At 37.2% G+C, this 27,014-nt stretch overlaps 1 protein-coding gene across 1 annotated transcript in view; it reads right to left on the bottom strand.

The window, feature by feature from the left end:
* The window catches only part of GOLPH3 (golgi phosphoprotein 3), a 36,418-nt gene that overhangs the window by 4,162 nt on the left and 5,242 nt on the right, over positions 1 to 27,014 (bottom strand). Inside the window, exons 2-3 of the mRNA XM_081131390.1 lie at positions 14,578 to 14,709; positions 9,019 to 9,133 (exon numbers count right to left, since the gene is read on the bottom strand). Of these exons, the coding sequence (XP_080987516.1) occupies positions 9,019 to 9,133; positions 14,578 to 14,709 (247 nt within the window). The remainder of the gene's footprint in view (positions 1 to 9,018; positions 9,134 to 14,577; positions 14,710 to 27,014) is intronic.

Consider the following 27,014-nt stretch of genomic DNA (forward strand, 5'->3'; position numbering starts at 1 on the left):
GAGAATCAACAGTAGAGTAGAGGACACTGAGAATCAAATCAGCAATTTGGAACATGAGGAAACAAAAACCACCCAACCAGAAGAGCAAAAACAAAAAAGAATCCAGAAATATGAAGATAAAACAAGGAGCCTCTGGGACAACTTCAAGAGGCCCAACATTCGTATTATTGGGGTGCCAGAAGGGGAAGAAAGAGACCAAGAAATTGAAAACCTATTTGAAAAAATGACAGAAAACTTCCCCTACCTGGGGAAAGAAACAGACTTACACGTCCAGGAAGCACAGAGAGTCCCAAACAAGAGGAAACCAAAGAGGCTCACACCAAGACACATCATCATTAAAATGCCAAAGGTTAAAGACAAAGAGAGAATCTTAAAAGCACCAAGAGAAAAGCAGTTAGTTACCTACAAGGGAGCACCCATACGACTGTCAGCTGATTTCTCAACAGAAACCTTGCTGGCCAGAAGGGAGTGGCAAGAAATATTCAGAGTGATGAAAAACATGGAACTACAACCAAGATTGCTCTACCCAGCAAAGTTATCATTTAGAATAGGTCAGATAAAGAGCTTCACAGGTAAGAAAAAGCTAAAGGAGTTCATCACCACCAGACCAGCACTACAGGAAAAGTTGAAGGGTCTTCTTTAAGAAGCTAATGAACAAAAGAATCTGGCGAACTAAATAGATCCAGAGACATTGACGCATGCAACAGACGATCATATTTCAGAGGAAAGGGGGAAGAGGGGTGGAGGGTGGGAAGAGATTAACCAAAGAAGTTATATGCATAACCCATGGGCACAGTAAATAACAGGGTGAAGGCCTGGGGAGGAGGTGGGAGCGAAGTGGAGAGGGTCAATGGGGGGGGGGGGGCGGGAATGAGATACCTGTAATACTCTCAACAGTAAAGATTTAAAAAAAAAAAAAAAAATGGCCAGTAGACATATTAATAAGATGCTCCACATCACTAATCAGAGAAATGCAAATCAAAACCACAATGAGATATCACCGCACACCTGCGAGTATGGTTTTCACCAATAAATCAACAAACAAGTGTTGGTGGGGATATGGGGATAAGGGAACACTGTGCACTGTTGGTGGGATTGTAAATTGGTGCAGCCACTATGGAAAACAGTATGGAGGTTCCTCAAGAAATTAAAACTAGAACTACCATATGACCCAGCAATCCCTCTTCCGGGTATGTATCCAAAGAAATACAGAACACTAATTCAAAAGGATATAGGCACCTTTGTGTTCACTGCAGCATTTTTTACAACAGCCAAGATATGGAAGGAACCTAAGTGTCCATCAACAGATGAATGGATAAAGATGTGGTACACACATACAACAGAATATTACTCAGCCAGAAAAAAAGAATGAAATCTTGCCATTTGCAACAATACGGATGGACCTACCACATATTACACTAAGTGAAATCTAAAAAATAAACACACAAACAGAACAGAAAGAAACTCATAGATACAGAAAACCAACTGATGGTTGGCAGATGGTAGGAGGCCCTGGGGTGCTGGGTGAAAAGGATAAAGGGATTAAGATGTACAAACTGCCAGTCAGTAAAGTACAGCGTAGGGAGCAGAGTCAATAATATTGTAATAACTGTGCATGGTGTCAAACGGGTGCTAGGCTTATTGAGATGATCGCAAGGTATATAAATGTCTAATCACTATACCACACACCTGAAACTAATATAATGTTGTATGTCAACAGTAGTTGAAATTTTAATTTTTATTATTTTTTTAATATATCCTTATTGATTTCAGAGAGAGGAAAGGAGAGGGAGAGAGAGAGAGACAGAAACATCAATGATGAGAGAGTCATTGATCAAACCCACAACTGGGCATGTGCCCTGACTGGGAATCGAACCCCGATCGCCTGGATCCCAGGTCAACGCTCAAACGCTGAGCCATGCCTGGCCGGGCTGAAATTTTAATTTTTTCAAAAAATGATAGGTATTACCTGCTAATTTTATAAAATTGTGTACCATTAAAATAAACAGTAAATTTTAATTTTTTTCCCCTCCAAATAAATAGAAGAAAAATACGTTTTCTTGTCAACTAACTCATAAACCCCTTGAGGGCCAGGCCTTTGGATTCTAAGCACCTGGAACATTTTCAGGCGCAGTAGTTATTCAAAAGACGGAACTGAAAGCAGTGTTCAAATCAGTTACGCTAACATTAAATTATGTTTGGCATCTCTCTGGCTGTTGTCAAAAAGCAGCCAACAGCAAAATAAGACTTTTTTTCTTTCTTTCCGTTAAACACCATTTTTTAACAAATAGACAAAAGAAAAAGGAAGTTTCCTGATTAATATGTTATTCCTGAAACTCCCAGTCTATAAAGCTAGGAAAGCCTGTTCAGGCAATGCTATTCTTTTTTTCTTTTTTTTTTTAATATATCTTTATTGATTTCAGAGAGAGGAAAGGAGAGGGAGAGAGAGAGAGAGAAACATCAATGATGAAAGAGTCATTGATCAAGCCCACAACCCAGGCATGTGCCGTGACCGGGAATCGAACCCCGATCGCCTGGATCCCAGGTCGACGCTTAACCGCTGAGCCACGCCCGGCAGGGCAGGCAATGCTATTCTTTGATGACAAGTAATATAAAGCTAATTCTAGGAGGAGAAAACATTTTCACCATTTTTTTTGAAACAAATATTTTAAATAAAACCAAGTGATTTTTCACTAAAATCTTTTTCTCTACAGAAGACTAGAAGGAACTATGTCAAATACTAATCTTGTTTATATTTGAGAATTATGTGACAACTTTCTTTATTGTATGTTCTGTGTTTCCCAAATGATCTCCAATGAACATGTAACGATTTTTATTATTTGAAAAAAACACCACAGATTTTTCTAAATTGGGGCATCTTAAAGATCAACCACAGGTACTTTTATTGTATGCAAAAGCTATAAGGTTGAAATTTTATAATATTAAGAGAAAACCTTAAATTGTACTGTCTACTACAGGAGCCATTAACCACATGGGGCAATTACATTTAAATTAATAAAAAAATCTGTTCCTCAGTTACACTAGCCACATTTCACGGGCTCAATAGCCATGTGTGGCTAGGGCTACTGATTGGACATCACAGAAACAGAACACTTCCACTGTCACAGAAAATTCTGGTGCACAGTCCTATCTTAAAATCTATTACTATTCAGATGGCCATAGACAAAATTATTTTACCACATGAGTTGACACCAAAGAATATAGGTCTATGATAATCAGTCCTGGACTTGCCTTCTGACCTTAAACAATTAGAAATCTGGGTAAAATATATGAAACAACTGTTTTCAGCTGCTAGTCAAAAGGCAGCCCAGAGCTGTGATCCTTGAGAGAAACCTAAATGAGCTCTACTATTCCCTGACTTTACTACCTAAAGGCACATTCCAGGAAACAGAGGACGACAGATGACCCAAAGCAGAGCACAGGAGTCACACTGGGTTAAGAAAGTAGAGGTCAGAGGCTAAAGCAACTGGAACATTCAAGGCAGAGTACTGGAGAAGAGAGAACTATGTAGAATAAGAGCTCTAGAAATCTGCAAGGTGTTCCCTTGCATGTGGCTGAAAACAAAGCCAAGCATAAGGTAAGAAACTCCACAAGGATAGGCAAAGAAAAATTACCAGAAAGTTGTAAGCTGAAGAGGGCTTAAAAAAACACCAAAAAAAAAAACCCTAGCAAATTAGCTTCCACATAAGACAATCACCACATTCAATTTCCTTGGTAACTTCAAAAAAGAGAAGAGCTAAAATATATTTCGGGGCCCTATTAGACTTTAAAACCTAACTGTATAAAAGAAAAACATACTTCAATAATAAATGAGATTCTAACATTTCAATTCCTGGTGTTAAAACAAGCTCACACCTACACTTAATGTTAAGTTACTTGATGAAGCATTATAGCCTAATAGGTTATAACAGCAAGCTCTGGAGCCAGACTAGTTGATATGATTTCAACGTGGTCATCTCCTAGTTATGAGATTTTGGACAGGGTTCCTTAACCTCGCTATTCCTATTTGCTCATTTGTAAAGTAAAGATAAGTGTATTCGGCACATAGGGTTATTATGAGGATTAAATGTTAAGACATATCAAGTTCTTAGAACAGTCTGGTACATGCTCAGCTCTCAAGAAATGCTAGCTATTATTATTTGTCCATGTACAGAATCAGCACTTTGGCAGAAAGAATTTACTGTATTTATAATGGTCTAAAAAATCATGTTAGGTACTGAAAATACAAACTTAAGTAAGGCATACTTCTAATTGTAGAAATTTAAAATCAAATGAAGGAAAAATATTCATAATATGATTAACTATACTGGCTAGAATAAGATATAAATAGGGCCATAAAAATAGTATGAACAAAGTGCTCAGAGAAATAAGGAATTACTTGGGCTTGCCGATAAGGGGTATTCCTAGGAAAGTTCCAGGAGGAAGAACTTTGAAGCTAAATCTTGAAATCCAGCAGGACTCAATATCCTTTGAAAGGAAGACGAGCCTGAATTCCAAGCAGAAGAAATAAAGTGGATAGGCAATGATTACATGTAGAATTTTAATTACTGTAACAACCCACTATCCCCCCAATAAACACCTGCATGCAGCACCTTTCACCAGACAGCAGACTGGATTTTGTACTGTTTCCTAATGTCACTGGCAGGTGGTACGCAGCCTAAGTCATTAGGCTAGAATTGGCTAGGTTGTGTTTTCTAACATTCTCAATAAACTTTTGGTAATTTAAACTAATAAATATAAATTACTCAATAGCCAAATCTACGTAAAAGCCTATAAAAAAAACTATAGTTCAATTCTAAGATAAATTATTAACTATGCTTATAATAATTTGTCAATTATCAAAGAAGTACTATTCCCTAGCAATTCATTAGTCAAACAGGAAGGTATTCTATGCCTCAGAGAATATCTTGGCCATCTTTTCCCAAACAACAGGAGGGCAAGGGGGGTATAAGATTATTCTAAGAAACCCAGTTAAATTTCTCTTTGCAGATCTACAAAACAACAACAAAATCCCTCTAATGCTCCTATACAATGATCCTGCCCCCCATAGGAAATAAATGGGATTAGCAGTTTATGACTGTCTGTTGTATTAAAGTTATACTAAAGTTTATCTACAATTTATCCACAATTAAATCTTACATATTGCAACCAATGGAACAAGTAATGCTTACAAAGTTGCTGTAAGTTGTCAATTCCAAAATATGCTAACTTACAGTTTAGTATTGCTACTAAAAATAAGAAGAGTGCCCGGCCGGGCGTGGCTCAGTGGTTGAGCATCAGCCTAGGATCTAGGAGCTCGTGGTTCGATTCCCAGTCAGGGCACATGCCCGGGTTGTGGGCTCGATCCCCAGGAGGGGGCGTGCATGAGGCAGCCGATCAATGACTCTCTCATCATTGATGTTTCTCTCTTTCTCTCCCTCTCTCTTTCTCTCTCTGAAATCAGTAAAGATATATTTAAAAATAAATAAATAAAAAGTGAAAATAAAAAGAGCCTGAACACAGACAGACCCACCTTCAAATAAGGTGTTCCATTTATGAGTGACCTTTTTATGGGGAATCATTTTTGCCTCAGAGGAAATAATAAAAAAGGACTTGGACATCATTATCCTTTGTAAAAGGACAAATCTCGTGTGCTCACTTTGACAAAAACGTTATTCAGATCTCCTGGGGTATTTGAAAGAAATCTCATAAGCAGAAGGCTGAAACAGTGTAGCATGCAAACGTTAATACTATTTTTGGCACCCCCAATAAAATGAGTGGTCAAAGTATCTTGGTATTCTGACATTTGTGCTTTTTATTTTTAAAGAACCAAATTAAGCTAAATCCAAAGAATAAAGTCACTCCTGAGATTAGCATAGTTTAAGAAACCAGTATAAACTGCGGTGGAAGAAGGGTAGTTGGGTAAGTAGAGAGAGGATACAATAAAGGTTTAACCTATACTAGCTGCTAAAGACTTACCTGCTTCAATTTAAGCAGAATATTAAATAACTTTTAAATATTTGTAATAAATGCCTGATAAACAGTACTAAAAATTCTAAATTAAAAAATGTTACTGTGATCCGTATTATTATTCACCAGTCCCTAATTAATTTATTCACTTTTTTGTAAAGGAAACTGTGAGAAGTATATACAGAGGGGAAAAGCTCTTCAAAAATTATATCCTCTGCCCAACAATTACTTCAGTGGAAATGACATACTGTTAGCTACAGCTACCTACATAACTACACTACAAAAAACATCTATCTTCCTTGGCATCATATTATAAAACTAAAAGCAGCTGTTCAGAAATTTGGCAGCCTAGTGACACCTTGTGACCAAACTGATCAAATACATGTCTTAAGATTTCAGAAAGCCAGAAACTCTTTCTTCTTAAAAATAGTTGGTTAAACATTTTTAAATCTTTGCCTCAAATATGTGTATATTTACTAATTTTTAAATTTCCCAAACAAGGGGAGGGCAAGGGGGGTGTAAGATTCCCCTTGTTTGGGAAAAGATGGCCAAGATATTCTCTGAGGCACAGAATACCTTCCTGTTTGACTAATGAACTGCTAAGGAGTAGTACTATAATACATATAAATAATGTTTACAATATATCCATAGGTTTAGCATGTATGATGTACAGTCTAAGTAATAATAAAATTAACCCCTGGGTATCTCCCCACACCAGGTAAAGAAGAAACCTTTGTCAGGACCTTAGATGCCTCCGTGTCCTCAGCCTCAGAAGTAACCACCAGACAGACTTGTGTTAATCATTCTCTTTTCTTTACCACCCATGCAAGTATCAGTACAATACATAGTTTTGAAAAACAAGTAGCAAAAAGACAGTGTAAGGATAGGGCCACCAATTTTACCAGTTCCTCTAATCCCTCTGAAGAGGAACACTTCTTTCTGTCTCATTCTGATCCTGCAAAGGCCTAAACCAAGTTCCACCTCCTCCTCCAACTACTAAAGCTCACAAGGTTTCTCTTTTCTCTGAGCTAATTCACTTTCAGAAAACCCTACTGGTAAACTTTAATCAGTTAACAAATAATTAGAAACATACAACTGGTCCCCAAATGAATCTTAAAGTTTCATAGTATGTATCTCAGTTCCACTTTTTTCTAAAATAATTTGCTAATATTTTACATATGCAGTTAACGTTAATCTCTGAGTCTGTCAGATGGCCAAATGTCACCCATAGGCAAACATGGAAGAAAGCTAACCAGAGACAGTTGGCAATGTGTTGACCACAGTGACATTCTGTACTGCTATGTGCTGGGAAAGTGGATTTGTGGATTATGTTACCTAGTTTTAACCAAACAAATCTTCATTCAAATGGGCAAAGTAATTTTAAAGGATTCCTGCAGAAGAAATTATAAGTTAAAATATCACGAATAGCCCGGCCAGGCGGGCTAGGATCTGGATGATCGGGGTTCAGTTCTGGGTAAGGGCACATGCTCGGGTTGTGGGCTCAATCCCCAGTCGGGGGCGTGCAGCAGGGGGCAGCCAATGACTCTCTCATCATTGATGTTTCTATCTCTCTCTCCCTCTCCTTTCCTCTCTCTGAAATCAATAAAGATATATTTTTAAATATATATATATCACCAATATCATAAGCACAAAGAAAGGTAAGAGTTCAAGTTTCTCTCACTCAATGAGGTAAAAAACTTTACCAGCAGATCTACAAAAGGGTAGTGAAAACAAAATTCAAAATTATCAAAACAACCTGTAAGTTTGTTCTCTATCAAAAAGAATAAACCCTGCCCTAAGTGTAAGTACCCATTACTGTCCTACTACCTAACAATGTAGTACGTGTGTTCAATTTTTAAATAAACAAACATGCAAAACTCAAATTTTTTTACTAACAACATCCTCATAATAGGGACTATTATTTTAGAAACTCTAAAAGTGAGAGAAATGACATCATGTTAATTACCAATCTCTGACAAAATCCACATGTGTTTAAAACAGTTACTCTAAGCAGCAATATGTTTGAACACAAAATGAAGTAACAATACATGTACAGTTGAGCCTTAACAACTTGCATGGGGTAGGGGTGCTAACCCCTGAGGAGTCAAAAATCCACATATAACTTTTGACTCCCCAAAAATTTAACTACTAATACCCTACTGCTGACCAGAAGCCTTACTGATAACATAAAGTCTATTAACATATATTTTGTTATATGTATTATATACTGTATTCTTACAATAAAGTAAGCCAGAAAAAGAAAACGTTGTGAAGAAAGTCATAAGGAAGAAAAAATACACTTACAGTATTTACTGAAAAAAAATCCACATATAAGTCGACCTGTGGAGTTCAGATGCAGAAGGTATGCTTTATGTAACAGAGAGAGGAAGAACAAGGTAACTTAGGTCCTATACAGAAGGACCTCTGTCATCCAGAAGAGCAGACAAATACACAAATAACATAAGTGTAGTAGCATTAGTACTGTCAACCAAATATTTCAGGTTTCTTCTCCAGTACAGTCATGCTTAAACTCAAGGGAGGCCTTGTGACTTGCTCTGACCAATGAAACCTGAACCACGTCATTTCTAAGCAGAAACTGAAGAACCTCAGAGACCCCCTGCTCCTCTTCCCTTCACAAGTGACAGGCAATGCTGCAGATGGTGGCAGTGCCACTGGCCTGCCAGAGTGAGAATGAAGCAGCCTATGACTGACCTACAGCATGGTGAGAAATGAGCTCCTGTTCTGAGCCACTGAGGTTTGGGGTTGTTACCACAGTTTAGCCTAGCCTACCCAGGGTAAGGCAGCGTGAGGTAATTCTGATAGAGAACCATGGGAGCTCTAGGGAACAATATCACATTTCATTCAGCATCCGCTCAGTCTCGTCAAAGGGCATAAAATTTTAAAAGCCACTATCTTCCCCGTTCAGTCACTGATAACTTACAACTTTGCCTTGGCTATACTATTTTAAGTACCTTTCAAAAGGATTTTAAACTTTTACAAAAAACTTTTAAACAATATTCAAATTTTAGTTTATGTACAGAAACTTACCACTAAGTAATTCAATCCAGTTCTGGACTGTTTCTGGAGGCTGAGTCTCCTTCACATGCTTTAGAGCTTCATCAAGAAGAACATCCCCTGTTGGGGCATCGGACTTACAGATCACCTAAAATGTAAGCAATAAGAATTAAATGATCCACTGATTCCTTTTCTCTAACCTGATCTCTTTAAATGAAAAACTTAAACAATTATGCAAGTAATTCCCTATGGCTAAAGCCCTAAGAGTACATGCAGTATCAAAGTTCAGATTTTAAATTAATTCTGTATTAAGAAAATCCAATATTTAACCTAACCAGATTAGCTACAATCATGAATAAAAATAAGCTTAATTAGCCCTAGCCAGTTTGGCTCAATGGTTGGAGCGTCAGCCCTCGGACTGAAGGGTCAAGGGTTCAATTCCAGTCAGGGGCACATACCTAGTATCTCAGTTGCACGCTCGATCTTCCAGCCCAGTCGGGGCTCGTGCAGGAGGCAACCAATCGATGTAGCTCTCTCACATCGATGTTTCTCTCTCTCTGACTCTCCCCCCTCCCTTTCACTCTCTCTCAAAAAAAAAAAAAAAAATCCTCGCATGAGGATTAACAAAAACAAAAGAAAAATGAGCTTAATTAGTAAAGCAAAATGCTAGAACAGTTTATACTAATTCCTTTCATTACTAAACCTTGGGCTACTTTACCCAGAAATTCATTTTTTAAACATTTATTAGTTCCAGAAAGAGTCTCAATTGTATGTAAAAATTCAGTATACGATAAAGGCAGCATTTTACATTGGTAGAGAAATAAATTTGTCAATAAATGTTATTAAAACAACTAATTAGCAGTAAAAATTAGTAAGGCTTGACTCCTTAGAGCTTATTCCACAATAAAAGATAAAGATTTAAATAATGAAATATAATTTTGAGGGTGAGAAAGGTTTTTTCAAAGTTCTGACAACTTGAAGAAAATACCCATAGGCTTAATGACATAAAATTTTTAAATACTGCAAATTTTTTTCTAAACTATATTGAAATACAGAATCCACCTTAACAGTGGAAAAAATCCAGCTGGGGGATGAGAGAAAAATTACTAGACTGCTTTAGCCAAGTAGTAGATCTCTACAGCCTTCATTAATGTTCTTGCTGCCTCAGCAACAAATTTCTAGTTTAAATGTCAAATCTGAACCTGTTATATTACTCTGTTAGCTATTAAAATGTTATGAAATTTAACAGTATTATTTTTTAAATGCAACAGTCTTCTCTTAAATTTGTCCTCAATAATGTGCCTTTTACCCTTTTGCTCCAAAAGGTAACCTTCTTCTGAAAAGTTAAAAAATACATACACTATCTATTTGAGACAGTGTGACCCAATAGAAATATAATAACCATAAATGCATACCACAAATCTATTTTTTTTAATTTTAGTAGTTACATTAAAAAAGGAAAAGATACAGGTGGAATTAATTTTAACATATTTGACTTAATCCACTATATCCAAAACATTAACATGCAATAAAGATTAAGTTGAGATATTTTACATCCTTCTTTTTCCATAATTAAGTCTTTAAAAATACAGTGTGTGTTTTTATTCACAGCATGTCTCCATTGGCACTAGCCCCATTTCAAGTGTCGTTCACAGACAAATGCGGCTGGTGGCTGTCATACTGCACAAGCAGATCCAGGACATTTTCATCATCACAGAAAGTTCTTTAGACAGTGCTCTTCGACACCATGCCTTTAGCAGGGGGTCAGAGAGAATAAAAAAAAACTGTAGAGAAAAAACTGTATGTCTATATAGTGAGGTCATGCCACACCCTTCTTACTTCCCACTCACTCCTTAAATCCACACAATCTAGCCTCAATGCCCACGCCCCACCCACTTTGATCAGGGTCACAATAAACTGGGAATGAGAATCTGCCCCCTAAGTCGGTCTCAGAGGGGCCACTTTTCTCCATCCCCTCTGTAATTATTCTAGTCTACCTACTCTGGTTATCTTTCACTTGGATTAATTTCAGTTTCCTAACTAGCTTTAGCCCTTTTCAATCCATTCTCTTCACTGATCTTTATAAAAGGCAAATCTTATTACGACATTCCACTATTTCTACTGAAAACTCTTCAAGGGCTCATAGATTAAGTTCTAAACTCCTTAATGAAATTCAGTAACATGCAGCTCACTAGCAAACATCCTCTGCCCACAATGTATTTCTACTTAGTTCTTTTTTCCCTTAGAGGAGGGAGTCTCATTCTTTAATCTGAACAGAGAGCCAAGGATGACAAGACATTTGAAGGAAAGCCTTCAGCAGCAAAAGACCAAAAGAGAGAGGAAATAAGAACTTTGATGAATCACAGAAAACACAGATAAAGGAAACTTTCAGAAGAGCCGTAATATCCTCAGAGATTTTAAAGAAGATATTACATCCATAAAACAAGAATGAGAAGTCACTATAAAAGATGAAAAAAGGCTCCTGCAAATAAAAACCATCAGAACCATAAAAAAAAAAACTCAACAGAGGGTTAAAGATAAGAAAGGTCAGAGAACGTAAATTATGTATCAATAAATCCGGGAAATAAACAAAATTCAGAAAGGGGGCGAAAAAGCCGGGCCGGTGTGGCTCAGCAGTTGAGCATCAACCCATGAACCTGGAGGTCACCGTTTGATTCCCCATCAGGGCACATGCCTAGGTCACAGGCTTGATCCCCAGTAGGGGGTGTGCAGGAGGCAGCCAATAGATGATTCTCATCATTGATGTTTCTATCTCTCTCGCTCTCCCTTTCTCTCTCTGAAATCAATAAAAAATACATATATTTTTTTTTAAAAAAAGAGTAGCCACCAAGGGATCCACATTCAACTTACAAAGTTTAGAAAAGAGGGCAGAAGATACAAGAAGTATAAGAAAACTTTCCAAAGTAAAAAAAAATACATTTTCACATTGAAAGAGTGCATGCATAATGAACTTTTAAGGACCCACATCAAGGCAAATCACACAATATCAGAACACCAGGGACAAAGAGACAATCCTAAATGCTTCCAGAAAGGAAAAAGCAAATGTCATACGAAGAATAAAAATCAGAAGGGCACCAAACTTTAACTGCAACTGTATACTAGAGGACGATGGAGAAGCATCTTCAAAAATTCTACGGAAAGATAATTTAAATCTAACATTCTATTGCCAGTCAAATAAAACTAAACTGTCAAATAAAACTGAAGTAACATCCTCAGACATGCCAAGTCTCAAAACTGTTTCCTCCCATAAGGATGGAAGAAAAAATTAGCTCTAGAAAACAGAGGGCTGAAAGGAGTAAAAATGTGACAGGAAGTTATAGCAGAACCAAAACATAACCCATTCATACTGAAGCAAAAGGTGAATTTTAATGGAGTTAATGGAATTATATGATGTATTTAAACATTTGAAAATTAATACTAAGTTTTCTCTGATGGAGCATGTAATAAAAAAGGACAGCTACATAAAAAAACATTAAAAAGAGAATTATTAACTCTAGAAAAAAAACAAAAAAAAGTACAAAGGAAAATATCACAGGATATAACTTAACTTTAAAGAAAACACTATTAACATAGCTGTGATAATATAAAACAGTCATTACTGCTTTGCCAAAACTTGTAATTTAATAGAAAGATGGGGGTGGGGCACAGAGAAGATATGTAAGAGAGCCAAATAGGAATCTATTCTGATAGAGAGTAACCAGCATCTCAAATTGATTTACCAAGAGATGGCAGTATAAGTTTATTTAGAAATATGGAGGTAAATGCCAAAAGAAATAACTAAGAGAACTGTAGCAAGCTAAATGATGGCCCCCAAAAGGTGTTCAAGTCCTAACCCCCAAACCTAATCCCCATTAAGTCTTTGTAGACGAAATTAATTAGATCAGGAGATCTTCCTGGATTCCCCAGATGGGCGGGCCCTAAATGCAATGACATGCAAAGGAGAGACCAACAGGGAAGGCGATATAAAGAAAGAATAGAGAGAGATGTGGCTAGAAGCCAAGGAAAGCCTGGAGCCACCTGAAGATAGAAAAGGAAAGGAACAGAATTTCCCTTAGAGCCGTTAATGAGAACACAGCACACTTTGCCCTCCAGAACTGTGAGACAGTAACTACCTGTTGTTTTACACCACCAAGTGTGTGGTACTTTGTGAAGGCAGCCCTAGGAAACTAATATAAAGACTGAAACTGGATGCCTCCCAGAAGTAGGACTAAGAAGTGAAGAAGGGTAAAGAAGACTGATTTTTTTGTTATAAGCCTTTTGGTACAATTTTATTTTGTAGCTACTATATACGTATTACCTTAATAAAATCAGTAATTACTTTTAAGTTCATAAATTAAATCACACTGGAGTATTTTTCCAAAAGACATATCAACTACCTACTTAAGATTACAAAAACAAGTAGACTGAAACAATAAGTCTATACAGGCAGGGAACGTGTCTCTTGGTCACCAATATATCCCCAGGGTTGAGCCCAACATATGGTAGACTTAAGCACTAAATAATATAAGCTGTTGATAACCAACATAAACTGGTCTTATTCTCACACAAAAAGTATCAATATTAGTACCAAAAAACAGCATCAATATCTTTTAACTTCAAGTCTGAGCTCCATAATATTAATGCAAAATTACTTATAATTACTATAATTACTAGCAACCTATGTGTATACTTAATCAATAACTGTAAGAGAAGATTCTTAAGGTTTTTTTCCTCCATAATTCTATGGCTACACAATAAAATGAAACAAAATTATATTCTGCTTTATAGATTATCTAAAACAGTAATTTAAAAACTAATCCTATGTCAGCTCATTTGACTTTATTTTAAATGCCTAGACTAGATTTAATTTTAAGGACCCATGAGGAATATTTTCTGCTATGCTATGTTTACTTGGTATGTAACTTTTAAGAATCATGAATGGCTTTCTTTCCTATAGGATTATTACTCTCTATAGCATATCAATCAAAAAATGTTCCATTCTGGCCCTGGCCTGGTGGCTCAGTTGGTTGGAGCATCGTCCCACACACCAAAAAGATTGTGGGGTCAATTCCCAGGCAGGGCACAAACCTAAGTTGCGGTTGGTGCATGTATGGGAGGCAACTGATCAATGTTTCTCTCGCACACCAACGTTCTCACTCTCTCTCTAAAATAGAAATATATCCTTGGGTGACGGTTAAAAAAAAAGTTCCCTTCTGACCTAAAACTTTTTGGATTTCATTAGGACACTGTATAAAGGAAAAAGCAGTTTTGAAACACCACGGGCCCAAGAAGCACAATTGAAGTTACATCAAGGATTTCCAAATTATGGCTTTCAGAAGCAGCAAACAAAGTTTGGAGTCTTTCTGAATATGTGCAATGGCCAGTGACCATAACAATGAATTACATTACTCATTATGCACAAAGAGCCAGGAAACCAAGAATGAAAAAAAGATACAGAACCATGATTTAATAAAGACTTAACTGTTAAAATCAACTTCCTCTTTAATTTCTGAAAGCTACTGGTAGAAACACTCCTCATTTTAGGCAGCACAAACTCTTCGATAAGGATATGTTACATAGCACTCCTCTTACCTTTCTTGTTAATAGACTTTTACGTCTCATTCCACAAGCCTCTAGTTGTAACCTTCCTCTTAATGCTAATTCAATTAACATACAGCCACGTAATCCAGATGATATACAGTCATTCCAAAATGATGTGTAACCCTATTTAAAAAAAGAAAACAAAATAGTTAATTTACTTTGAATTCTGAGTCAAAAAGAGAAATATTTTTAGCCATTTGTTACCTTTTACTTCTCATGTCTTGCCATAATTATAATTTTAAATACGATATTGAAAAAATACAATTACTATACATTACTAATCTAGGATTTTCAGGAGCTTACTGTCTTTTCACCACTTATCCTTACATGCAGATAAATAACATTGGAAATCAGAGGTTTAAAAATACAGTCTCTTTCATTCTTCGTTATGTGTTTATTAAGCTCTTTCATATTGCAAGGACCAGGGCTCACCCACACAGTTAACCTCAGATTATAGTGGTTTATTATTAGTATACATGGGCAGGTGGCCTCAAGAAGAATGAGAATTATCATTCATACAATGCAGTTTAGGATAAAAATACAAAGTTAATTTTGGAAGGCAATATTAGAAAATTTATGTATGGGCTCACACCTTAATGAATGAAAAACAGTAAAACAATCAGATGGGCCCCCAAAGCGAAATTTAAGGGTCACGTCCAAGGTGGAAGAAGAGCCAGCCAATGAGACTGATAGACACCTAGGGATCTGGGGATACTCAAGTCAACCAGGCATCACCAGATGAAGTTGGGGCACTCTTTGAGAGTGAATAACCGGGGTTGTCCAAATTATGATGCCATGAACTTTGCGAGCAGGGTTGTCAGCTATCAATTTAAAGTACCAATTCTGAGGAGAAAGCAGAGGCTACAACCAGTTCTAGTTAAGAGTCAGAACAGGGTAACATAACATAATCTTGGCAGAAAGGAGAGCAGGAAAACTGATTTTCTAAAGAATGGAGGGCCTAGGATTAGGGAGACCTAGACCCTTGGTTCTGGCACTTTCTCAAGGTCAGTCTTGGTACTTTGCCAGGTCACTGTGGTCAGTCAGCCTGTATTTCAAAAGATGACTGACCATCAGATCAGGGTCCTTGAGACTTCAGTACTGACACAAGGACTTAGTCTAAGGAAGCTACCACCCCTGAGAATGAAGGCTTTGGGAAAATGAATTTAGATTAAAGGAGCGACAAGAGAATAAATAAAAATATCAGTTTAAAGAGGAAGACCTAAATATGAGGTAGGGAACCAGGCCAAAGTGGCTCAGTTGGCTGAGCCTCATCCTGTGCACCAAGGGGTTGTGGGTTCGATTTCCGGTCAGGGCGCATGCCTGGGTTGCAGATTAGATTCCCAGTTGGGATGCTTACGGAAGGCAACCAATCAATGTTTCTCTCTCACATCGGTGTTTCTCTTTCTCTCTCTCTCTCTCCAAATCAATGGAAAAATATCCTCAGGTGAGGATTAACAAAAAACAAAAAAAGAGCCCAACTGGTGTGGCTCAGTGGTTGAGTGTCAACCTATGAACCAGGAGGTAATGGTTCAATTCCCGGTCATGGCATATGCCGGGGTTGTGGGCTCAATCTCCAATAGAGGGCATGCAGGAGGCTACTAATCAATGTTTCTATCTCTCTCTCCCTCTCCCTTCCTCTCTCTAAAATCAATAAAAAAGTTTTTTTTCTTAAAAGTCATAATTTTAAAAAAGAAAAAAAGCCTACACCTCATTTGAAGTAACTCCTTATTCTAGAATTTAGCATTTAAAAGATTTATCCTGCCTTTCAAGTGCATAAAAATAACATACACAAATAAGATTATAAAACAAATCACCGAAAGTTATTAGTGTTAAAAATAAACAAATGTGTGATGATGATGTTTCTTTATTAGCACATTAAACAAACAAGTAATAACTACTGTAATCCCAATGTAGTGATGAGCAGACAGTAATGTATCTACAATAATTGTAACGTGATACAAAAATATCTCTGGTTTCTATTGGTGACAAACTCACAAGTATTGCTAATACTACTTTGGCTTGCTGCCTACATTCATAATTGAAGCAGATGTTAACTTTCAGTTACAGGTCATTAAAAATAAAGAAGTTATTTTTCCCCAGTCACGTGCTTTACCCCAAATTTTACCACAAATCCAGGCTAAGAACCTCCATTCCTATCCCTGGGAACCTGGGTATCTATCAGCTTTGAACCAAGACCCTCTCTGTTAGTAACCAATCCAAGTAATAAATTTAATCCATGTACAATTCTTCCTCAGTGTTGTGGAGATTCCACTCCCAAGCCTCCCTCCTTTCTCCACATCAGTCCCCTGCATCTACTCTCATCTCCTGCCAGCACAATATTTACTGAGCACTCACTATGTGCCAAGTACTATTCCAAGTACTAAACATGTAGTAGTTCATTTAAAACTTCACAACAACCTTCTGAGGTAAGTACTATTATCACTCCCAATTCAAAAATATGGAAAAATCCCAGAGAATACCACTTCGACTACACTCTTTCCAATTTACTAATGGCATTTTCTATTTTTCTTCCACTGCATTCACCAAGCAAAACTCCAACCCCAGATCAATCCATCTGTCCACTTTCTCTTTTTCTGTACCTATACTTCTAAACTCCTGGTGGGGGGGAAAAAATATCTTTCAATCGCAGTACAACTTAACCTAAGCCCTCAATGATACCTGGCAAAACCTTCTGTTTCACTAGTCAAAGCTCTTACCACTCTCCACTGCAGCTATTTCAAACTCCATTCCCCTCACATTTCCAAACTTGGCTCATTTTCAGCAGACGACTTCATAGGGAGCAAACACCATCGGACAGGAGCAGCGTGAACTTTCAGCAATGAACCAAACCAATATATTCAACTTCATCCATATATCTGATTACAGTAGGAAAACTGTCAGAGGCTAATCCTTCTACCCATTTTCTCCCACCTCAAGGACCTTTGCTTACAACTGCTGCCTCCCTAAAATACCTTAAACCTCTAGCATATACACTAATACCCTTCCTAGTGATGTTCAAACATCCTCAAATTTTCATTACGAGAGAGAGACACAGACCAACCCTGCCCTATATCCCTCCTCCCATTCGCCCCAAACTCATTGACAATATAGTAAAAAAAATAAGTCTCCACCACTTCCCTTTCACTTCCCAACCCATGCAATCTGATACAGCTCTCAACAGGACCAATCTTAATAATTAACTGCCCCACATCTGATACTGCTGACATTCCAGTCGCCCCTGGCTTCCCTAAGACCTCTCTCCCATCTTCCTCGACAGCTCCCGCTCACACTTTTTTACAGCGTATTCTTTCGCCTATTCCTTAAGTATAGTGCCCAATGACCTCTTCTTATCTCACTTATATACTCTTCTTGAGCCATCTCAGTCACTATCACTTTTTTAAAATTTCAAATAGAAGTATATAAAAAAAACAAGTCCCTACCTCCTCCCCCCACTCCTTCAAGGGCAAGCTCCTATAAACATTTGGAATATACACTCCCAAATCTTTTTTTCTCCAGTGTGCACAAGTCATAGTCTGCCATATACCAAATATCTACTGTATGTTAAAACTGGACTAAACATTTGATGTGCATCAAATCTAATCCTTAGAAGGCCTGTAAAGCAGGCATTATTCTTCTATTTTCACAAGATACTGGAAATGAGGCTCAGGGGAATTAAAGGACTACCACCATTACTGAGTGGCAGAGCTGGAACTGAAACCGGACTCCCTACCTCCAAAACCCTGGCTCTATTATTGTGTCTTGCCCCCCAAAACTTAGTTTTTAGTGGGTGATCTAGGTGTGTTTTCTTTCAGCCCCATGAAAACGAAAGGGAATATTACTCATTTTTCTTTCCATACCTGCCATTGATCACTTCACTGCAGAGAGCAGAAACTGACTTCCTCTCAAGCAAATGAGCCTTTTAGATAAAGTGCCAAAATATACTCTTTTGGAATTTTAAAAAGTATATTTAACAGCATCTTATTAACAAGACCTAACTATACCCCGTAGTCTTTTTCTTTCTTTCTTTTTTAAATCTTTGCTGAATGGAAAAAATCCATTGCTTTTCGGTGGGGGGGGAGAAACATGTATGTGAGAGAGACACATCGATTGGCTGCCTCCTGCACGAGCCCTGACCGGGACCAGGGACTGAGCCTGCAACCAAGGTGCGTGCCCTTGGCCAAAATCGAACCCAGGACCCTTCAGGCCACAAGCTGACGTTCTAACCACTGAGCCAAACTGGCCAGGGCTATACTCCCATAGTCTTAATTCTTCTCTAGGAAAAATGAAAGTTCTGCTTAATAAACACAACACAACTTCACAGTTCAGTTTGCAAAGCCATTTTCACATATATAAATTATCATCTCATCTCAAAATAACCTAGTAAAATATCATCACTTTATATTTGAAGACTCTCAAGTCTAGAGAAGTTAAGAATTATGACCACATTCACACTCCAGAATCAGAAGTCACACCTCACACCACAGTGCTGTGACCCTAGATAAAGTGCTTTTACCACCACCTCACAATGTCAGTATTTTGAGGACATTTTGAAAAGTATACAAAGAAAGTATGTAAGTTTCCTATCAAATCACCATAACACAATTCCTACACATGATTTTCTAGTAGAAAACCAATTCTATTTGGGAGGCAGAGGCACAAAGTTGCAAAAAGTAAAACACATAATTCTTTTAAATTCCTAAAATAAGAAAATATCATTTTAACCCAATGAACATCTTTTAATAGAGTGCCAAGCAGAGGTGATAAAAATGACCAAGATACAAGGCACAGAATGAAAAGAAATAATTCAATATGATAATTATCGTAATACTGACATGAATAAATGGCATTCGTTCATTCTTCATTCCAAAACATGCTGCTATGAACTGAACTATCCCCCAAAATCTGACATTAAGCCCCCATGTGATGGTATTAGGCACCTTTGGGAGATAATTAGGTTTAGGTGAAATCATGAGGGTGACACCAGAGATTTTGCTGTCTCTCTCTGCCATGTGAGGACAGGAGAGGAAGCTAACCAGAGCCTGACCACGCAGGCTCGCTGATCTCTGACTTTCAGCCTCCAGACTGTGAGAAAATTTCTATTGTTTAAACCATTTCTGTTGGTATTTCGTTACGGCAACCTCAGCAGACTAACATACATGCATATACAGCTATGGCACACAGGCACTGTGCTAGGTACACAAGGGATGCGAGACTGATTACCTAAGGGGGTAGAATAGGGTGAAAAGAGTTTAAGACCGGGATCAAGAGATAAGCAAGAACTGGCTGCCAAGTAGAAAAGGAGAGCCTGTACAGAAGAATCTGCTAATATACACATGAAGGCCTAAAAAAGTAATAATGTGATTTCCAGGCCATTAGAGAGAAAAATAAATGAAGGTCCCAACATGACTGTACTGCAAACACTATGTTCTATCATGAAGTCACTATAAATAATGGGACACCTTATTTCTCAACATACCGTTTGATTTTTTTTCCCATGAGTACATACCATGAAAATTGTATTTACTAATATAGGAAGGAGATCACTATACATCATTAAGAGGAAAAAGGGTACAAAATAGTATTGGAATAAGGTTTTTTTTAATAAAAAAATGAACACGGGCAAATTTGTTTAAAATAAGACTGAAAGAAATAATACAAAAATGTTACTGCCCAACTTCCATTCCTTGCCTTTGTTCAATTCATTTTCCAGACAGAACCTTTTTTAAATGAAGACTGGATATGTCACTCCCCAAAATCCTCCAGTATTTTCCCAATTGCACTTAGTATAACAGAAAATTCTTAACCTGGCTTGTAAGGGCCTGGGTATTCTGGAATTCACTGGATGTGGTTCCCACCAATTCTTTGGGTCTCAGCCTAAGTATCATTTCCTTGCAAAGTTCTTCCCTGTGCCCTCCCTACCCACACCCATTCTCACATAGCTTTCTTTACTTTCCTTCATCGTAATTACCAGCATGTGTATTTTACATATACAGGGGTGGGCAAAAGTAGGTTTACAGTTGTGAATACATGAAACAGAGTTTATTCTTGTATTATAATCATAACCTGCATGTCTTTTCCCATACTAACAACTGTAAACCTACTTTTGCCCACCCCAGTATATATGCATATTTCTATGTGCTTATATATGTATCTCTCTTCCCTAGTAAAGTGTACCTAGTAGAATACTCCATAAATGTTTGTTGAAAAATTAAAAGTTGAATTATAGGTTTTATTTTTCTCTTTTGTAATCTATATTTTCTAAATCTTTTTCTATGATGAGCACAGACTTGTACAAGAAAATAACTAAGACAGTATTACTACTCTACCGGTTCTTTAGACCAGTGATTTTCAACCTTCTTCATCTCATGCACACATAAACTAATTACTAAAATTCTTCGACACACCTAAAAATATGTTATATTTTTTGCCAAACTGTCAAAAAAGATAGATATAATTTTGATTCATTCACACTTGACAGCTATTGTGTTGCTGTTGTCATTTTTTTTATTTGACAATCTAAGGAAAAAGAGATGAGTGCCCCTGACTGAACAAGTCAGGTATTGCATATTTTAAAAATTCTTGCAGCACACACGGTGAAAATCACTGCTTTAGACTCAAACAAATATCTTCTCTCCTCTCTCTAAGCATAACAGTAATTAAATCCTAATAATCCTTCTATAAAAACTATCTTTCTGATCAATCCTGTTCCCTCTGTATCCAAGACCCAGGCACCAAAATTCTAACCCCAAGCCTACTACCAAGCTTCCTGCCTCTAGCTTTTCCATCTACTAATCTTTATTCACATAAAAGAACTGTCTTTCTAAAAATCCAGTTTACAGTATTGCTATTTTTAAAACCTACAATTGTCTCCAATCTCATTTCCAACTATGTATAACGGTACTAATGACTTCATTTTCCATAGCCCACACACAATCTCCCTCATAACTTAGTTTTCATTACTAGACAACTTAGATTTTCTTCTTTAGCTATGCAAAATAACATCACTTTTAGGATACCTTTCCCACATAATTATTGTCATATATATCCCATCATAATATATCGTCTATAATGCTAGTTTCCCGTAAGGTGACATGCCACATCTTATTCAAAATTCTGCTCGAAACTTAGATCTACCTAACGTGTTCCCTATCATTTGCAAGTTCCTCTTTCGCCACACCCCCAACAGCAGTTCTTCTTTACTCCATTCCCCATAGCACTCAGCACTCCTACCCACTCTACTACCACTGATGACAGTCATTTTTCCCTCTCCTCATGAAATATGGACAGTAGCCCACACAAGGAACTCCTCCCTTCAAAGGAATTCTCTTCTCTTACCAGCTATTAAGATGACAAAAAATAATTTCCCCTGAATTGCATAGGAATAGGAAAAGGCTGTCAATGTTCCACAGACCAGGCAAAAGAATCAGCCAAAATGTGACCTAAGAAATCTGGAGGTGAGAGATGAGCCACTTCTCCCATCAAACAATGAAAGTAACCATATAAAAAATACAAACCCTAGGCCTTCAATACCAATGCTACTGACAGCAAAGTTTCTAATTAACAAAGCTTATAATCAGGACACAGCCACACAGTATGGAGAAAGTAAAGCTATAATGGCAAAGTCTCAAGTGGTAGTGTGTGGTTACTAGAAAAGGAGATACAAGAGTTGAGGAAGCAAGATCCCCAAAGAAGCAGAGAGACTATATTGGGATGGGGGAAGGGGTTGGTCTTAAGAGGAGGGCACTTGCCCTGTAACTGAGAGGAAGGAGTTGTACATAAAGATAACAGGGGAAGCCAGGAAGGGAAAACCTCTATGTATAGGCTCAGGTCAAAAAGCGGTGTAAAACAGAGATTTTAAGGGGGTGATGAGGATTTTAAATAATCACTGGGTAGAATAAATCCAGGGGAAAATAAGTGAGGACCTGAACTAAGGAAGTGGCCCTGAAAATGGAGAGAAGGCAAATTCAAAGAATTAATTCAGAAGAATGTAGACTGGATATCACTAGTGAAAAAGAGAGAAGATAGCAGTCTTAATGACTTAAACAACTGTGTAGTTGAAGGGAAATGAACTGACAAGGAGTGCAGGAACAATCGTAGAGGAAAGATGCAAGTCCCAACTCTCCATTTCCAGTCCCGACATCTCTCCTGAACACCCTACTGAAGCATCAAGGTTAGGTATAAATTGGTTACTGGACCTCCCCTTCTGAATTTCCTAAAGGCACTTACAACCCAGGGCAGATCAGCCGGCAAACAACTTAAGCAAAGACAATAAAATAAACAGACTTTAGGGGACTCTCTGACTGAAACTGCTGAGCTCCTTTCAAGGGCTCTAACCTTTTAGGCAGAGGGATAATTTTTTTTAATGCCTAATTTCATTTTCAAAAACTTACAGCTTAAACAAAGTTTGAAGATTTATACTTCCTGACTTCAAAATTTATTACAAAGCTACAGGAATCAAAACGATATGGTACTGGCAAAGAGATATATAGACCAATGGAACAGATCAGAGTGCCTGGAAATAAACACCCACCTGTATTACCATAAGATTTTCAATAAGGGTGCCAAGACCACTTAATGGAGAAAGGACAGTCTTTTCAGCAAATGGTGCTGAGAAAACTGGATATCCACATGTAAAAAAATGAAGCTGGACCCTTATTTTATACCATACACAAAAACTAACTCAAAATGGACCAAACATCTAAACCTAACAGTTAAAACTATAAAACTCATAGAAGAAAACAGTAGAAAAGCTTCATGACACTGAATGTGGAACTTATTTCTTGGATATGATATCAAAAGCATAAGCAACAACAACAAAAACAGATAAGTAGACTTTACCCAAATAAAAAACTTTTGTGTGACAAAGCATACTACCAAGAGAGTGAAAAGGCAACCCACAGAATGGGAGAGAATATTTGCAAATCATATAGCTGAAAAGGGATCAATATCCAGAATATATAAAACTAAGAAGCAAAAAAGAAAACCTAATGAAAAAGTAGGCAAACATCCTGGCCGGTGTGGCTCAATTGGTTGGGCATCATCCTGTGCACAGAAAGGCTGCCGATTCAATTCCCGGTCAAGGCACATGCCTGGGTTGCGGGCTCAATTCCCAGAAGGGGGCGTGCAGGAGGCAACCAATCGATGTTTCTATCTCCCACTGATGTTCATCCCTCTCTCCCTTCCTCTCTCTCTAAAAACTCAATAAAAATATGTTTATCCCAGTTCTTCTAACTAGTCAAGGACAAGGCAGGGAATCAAGAACAGGGCATAGCTGCTCTGGATCTAAGGCATTCACCCTACATCCCTATGCACTTAACATGTATTTTCATTAAAGTAAGCATTTTATTGAAACCATTTGCACATCTGTCTTCTATATAGACCGGAAGCTCCTTGAGAGTAAAATTTTCTTCTTTGTAACCCCACCACCTAGCAAAGAGACTGGAACGTAGGTGTTCAATAGGTGGACTGAACTGTTTCCATTTTATATAAATAGGACATACGTGCAAAAATTAAATAACAAACTCAATTCAGTGACTGCACTGAAATGTAAGTTCAATTCTTAAATGTTATTTCTGAGCTTATTTTTTTCACATAGTATACAACTGCTTAACAGTAGCATTTAAGAAACTGGAACTAGGAAATGAAACCAAAGCAAAAATAACCATTAACAATTTATATGCAGTTCTTTAACTTCCAGTCCTCCCAGAGGGTAGTAGTTGGGGGAACACAAAAGTTTACCTATAAATTACCAACCAACAAGAATCATTTTGACCAAAAAACTTAACTCAAAACTTCCTATTGTTCAGTATGCTACGAGTCCTCCAACTACTGAACTACAAAAATCCTTATCAGAGAAAAAGATTTCTAAACCTAAGCTACACACAAACTTTTATTTTCAATATTAATTTTTTTCATTATCGCTCTCTAAAGGAGCTTTTTCAGACATTTTTTTCCCTAACCTCTCCCCCATTGAATTTTAATAAGATGGATACACTGTATATGTTTACATACTGTATGTGTAAACATAAAAAGAGCAAGAACTTTTCACCACCCCCAGAACCAGTTTTCACTCCCTTAAGGGATGAAACTGCCCTCATTGGAAATACATGATTTACTTAATATTTATTGAATGGTAGCTCTATGCCAGGCTGAGATACTATCAAAACAGCAACACAATTTAGTTTTGTATTTTACTGTACGAGCTATGACTCACAGAACTAAAATGAAAATAGAGACCTTCTTCCTAGTGTTTATACTTAGTCAAGGGCTTGGCTCAATAAATATGTTTTCGTGGTTTTTTTTAAATATATCTTTATTGATTTCAGAGAGAGGAAAGGAGAGGGAGAGATAGAAACATCAATGATGAGAGAGTCACTGATCGGGCCCGCAACCCGGGCATGTATCCTGACCAGGAATCGAACCCCGATCGCCTGAATCCTAGGTCGATGCTCAACCGCTGAGCCACGCCCGGCCAGGCTCAATAAATATTTGAAGAATGCATGGAAATTGTTAGAATTATAGATGTGATAGTTACACAGCTTGTGAATGCCATTTAGCAAGAGGGCCAGGCTACAGAAATGCTGGCTTAAAAAAAAAAAGAACATAATTACTAAGAATAGGAAAATCAACAGTAGTTGCCTTGAAGAGTTGTCCAACCAGTATGGGAACCTTCATGAGTGAGAAATAAACCTTTCTTGTATTAAACCACAAAAAAGGAAGACAGACGGGGGGTGGGGGGGAACGACAGGACACGTTGGCTTCATATCTCAAAGAACTCAAAATTCAACTCACTACAACCCTGAAACCTGGAAGTTTCTAGTCAATTTTCAGGAGGAAAAAAAGACAAAACAAAACAAAGAAACAGTTCCTATTCCAAAATCTTTAACCTTATGGTTCACAATATGCTTTGAGTATCTGATGAAAGCTATGTCCCTTTCTCCAGGAAAACACACACACACAAAACACACAATTGCTGAGAGTTCAGTTTCTAAACCCCATCTGTTAACTCCAATTTAAGTACTTCCTCATTAACAGAATATGTATACCAAATGCAGTTTATTACGTTTTAAAATGTTATTTTTCATTTAAATATGTTTTTAAGTTTAAATGTATACTTAACCAGAAGCATTCTTTTTTGGTAATGTAATGTATCTTAATATTAATTGTATTCTTACAGATCAGAGGTTTACCAAACAACTAATAAGAAAAGAAACAGCCTGTTTTCTACATATAACTGTAACACCTAAATTAAAACCTCAATATTCACTAAGAGCCACAAACATCAATTTCAAAATGAAGCCAAGGTTCCCACCTTTGGTATTTGTCACTACACTTATTAAATAGAAGAAACACAGGACAAGTACAGTATCTTGGTGCTGCTTCAAAAGGACACTCTCATGAAAATAAAATCCACTAAAAAAGACCATAGCAACTCTGAATGATACCGTTTATTCTAATTAACAGCAGAAAAATTATGCTAATAGAAAGTAGGGAAAGTTTGCTTGGACATACAGGAGTGTTGGGCTGAAAGATTAAGATAAGCATTATGCCTTTAGAGTATTTTGAGACTTACATATAAGCTGACACTTCCTATAATCATTTATTTCTTAAATATCAGAAAAACTCACCAAATATTTCAAAATTTGAACAAAATAACTTAAAAGTATAATTCTAAAAGATAATCGCAAATGATTCATACAAGGCGGCTCAAAAGGTTTGAAGTTAATAAATATCAAATACTAGTTTTTTGGCCACACTGAAAGAGCCTCAAGGTACTGAAAATGGTTTCAATAGTATAAAATCTCATTTAAAAGTATAATCAAATGGGCCCGGCTGGGCATGGCTCGGCAGTTCAGCATCGAACTAGGACTCAGGAGATGGCGGTTCAATTCCGGGTCAGGGCACGTGCCCGGGTTGCGGGCTCGATCCCCAGCTGGCAGTGTGCAGGAGGCAGCCGATCAATGACTCTCATCATTGAGGGATGACTCTCATCCCTTTCCCTTCCTCTCTCTGAAATCAATAAAGATATATTTTAAATATATATACATATATAAAAATATAATCAAATGGCGCGATGAATTCAAAAAACTGATTTTTGAGATTCTGTATCTCTCATACTTTTGTACTTAAATATACCTAAAAAAAAAGTTCAGATCTTTCAAAAATATGAAGGATTATTTGTATTAACAAGAAATCATAAAATTCCAAAACTCAGGAGACTTTATTAAACTTTAAGTTACTAAAATCCTAGCACATCTTAAAATACTAAATATTTGTTGAATAAATTACTCATCAAATATAATATACAGAGATGGTGTATATCACTGAATGTATAGAAAGGAGACTTAAAAAAAAAGTGCCCTGGCCGGTCTGGTTCAATGGTTAGAGCATTGGCAGGCAAACTGAAGGGTCTCAGGTTTGATTCCCAC

The sequence above is a fragment of the Miniopterus schreibersii genome (assembly GCF_964146895.1).
Source record: "Miniopterus schreibersii genome assembly, chromosome: 3".
Classification (NCBI taxonomy): domain Eukaryota; kingdom Metazoa; phylum Chordata; class Mammalia; order Chiroptera; family Miniopteridae; genus Miniopterus; species Miniopterus schreibersii.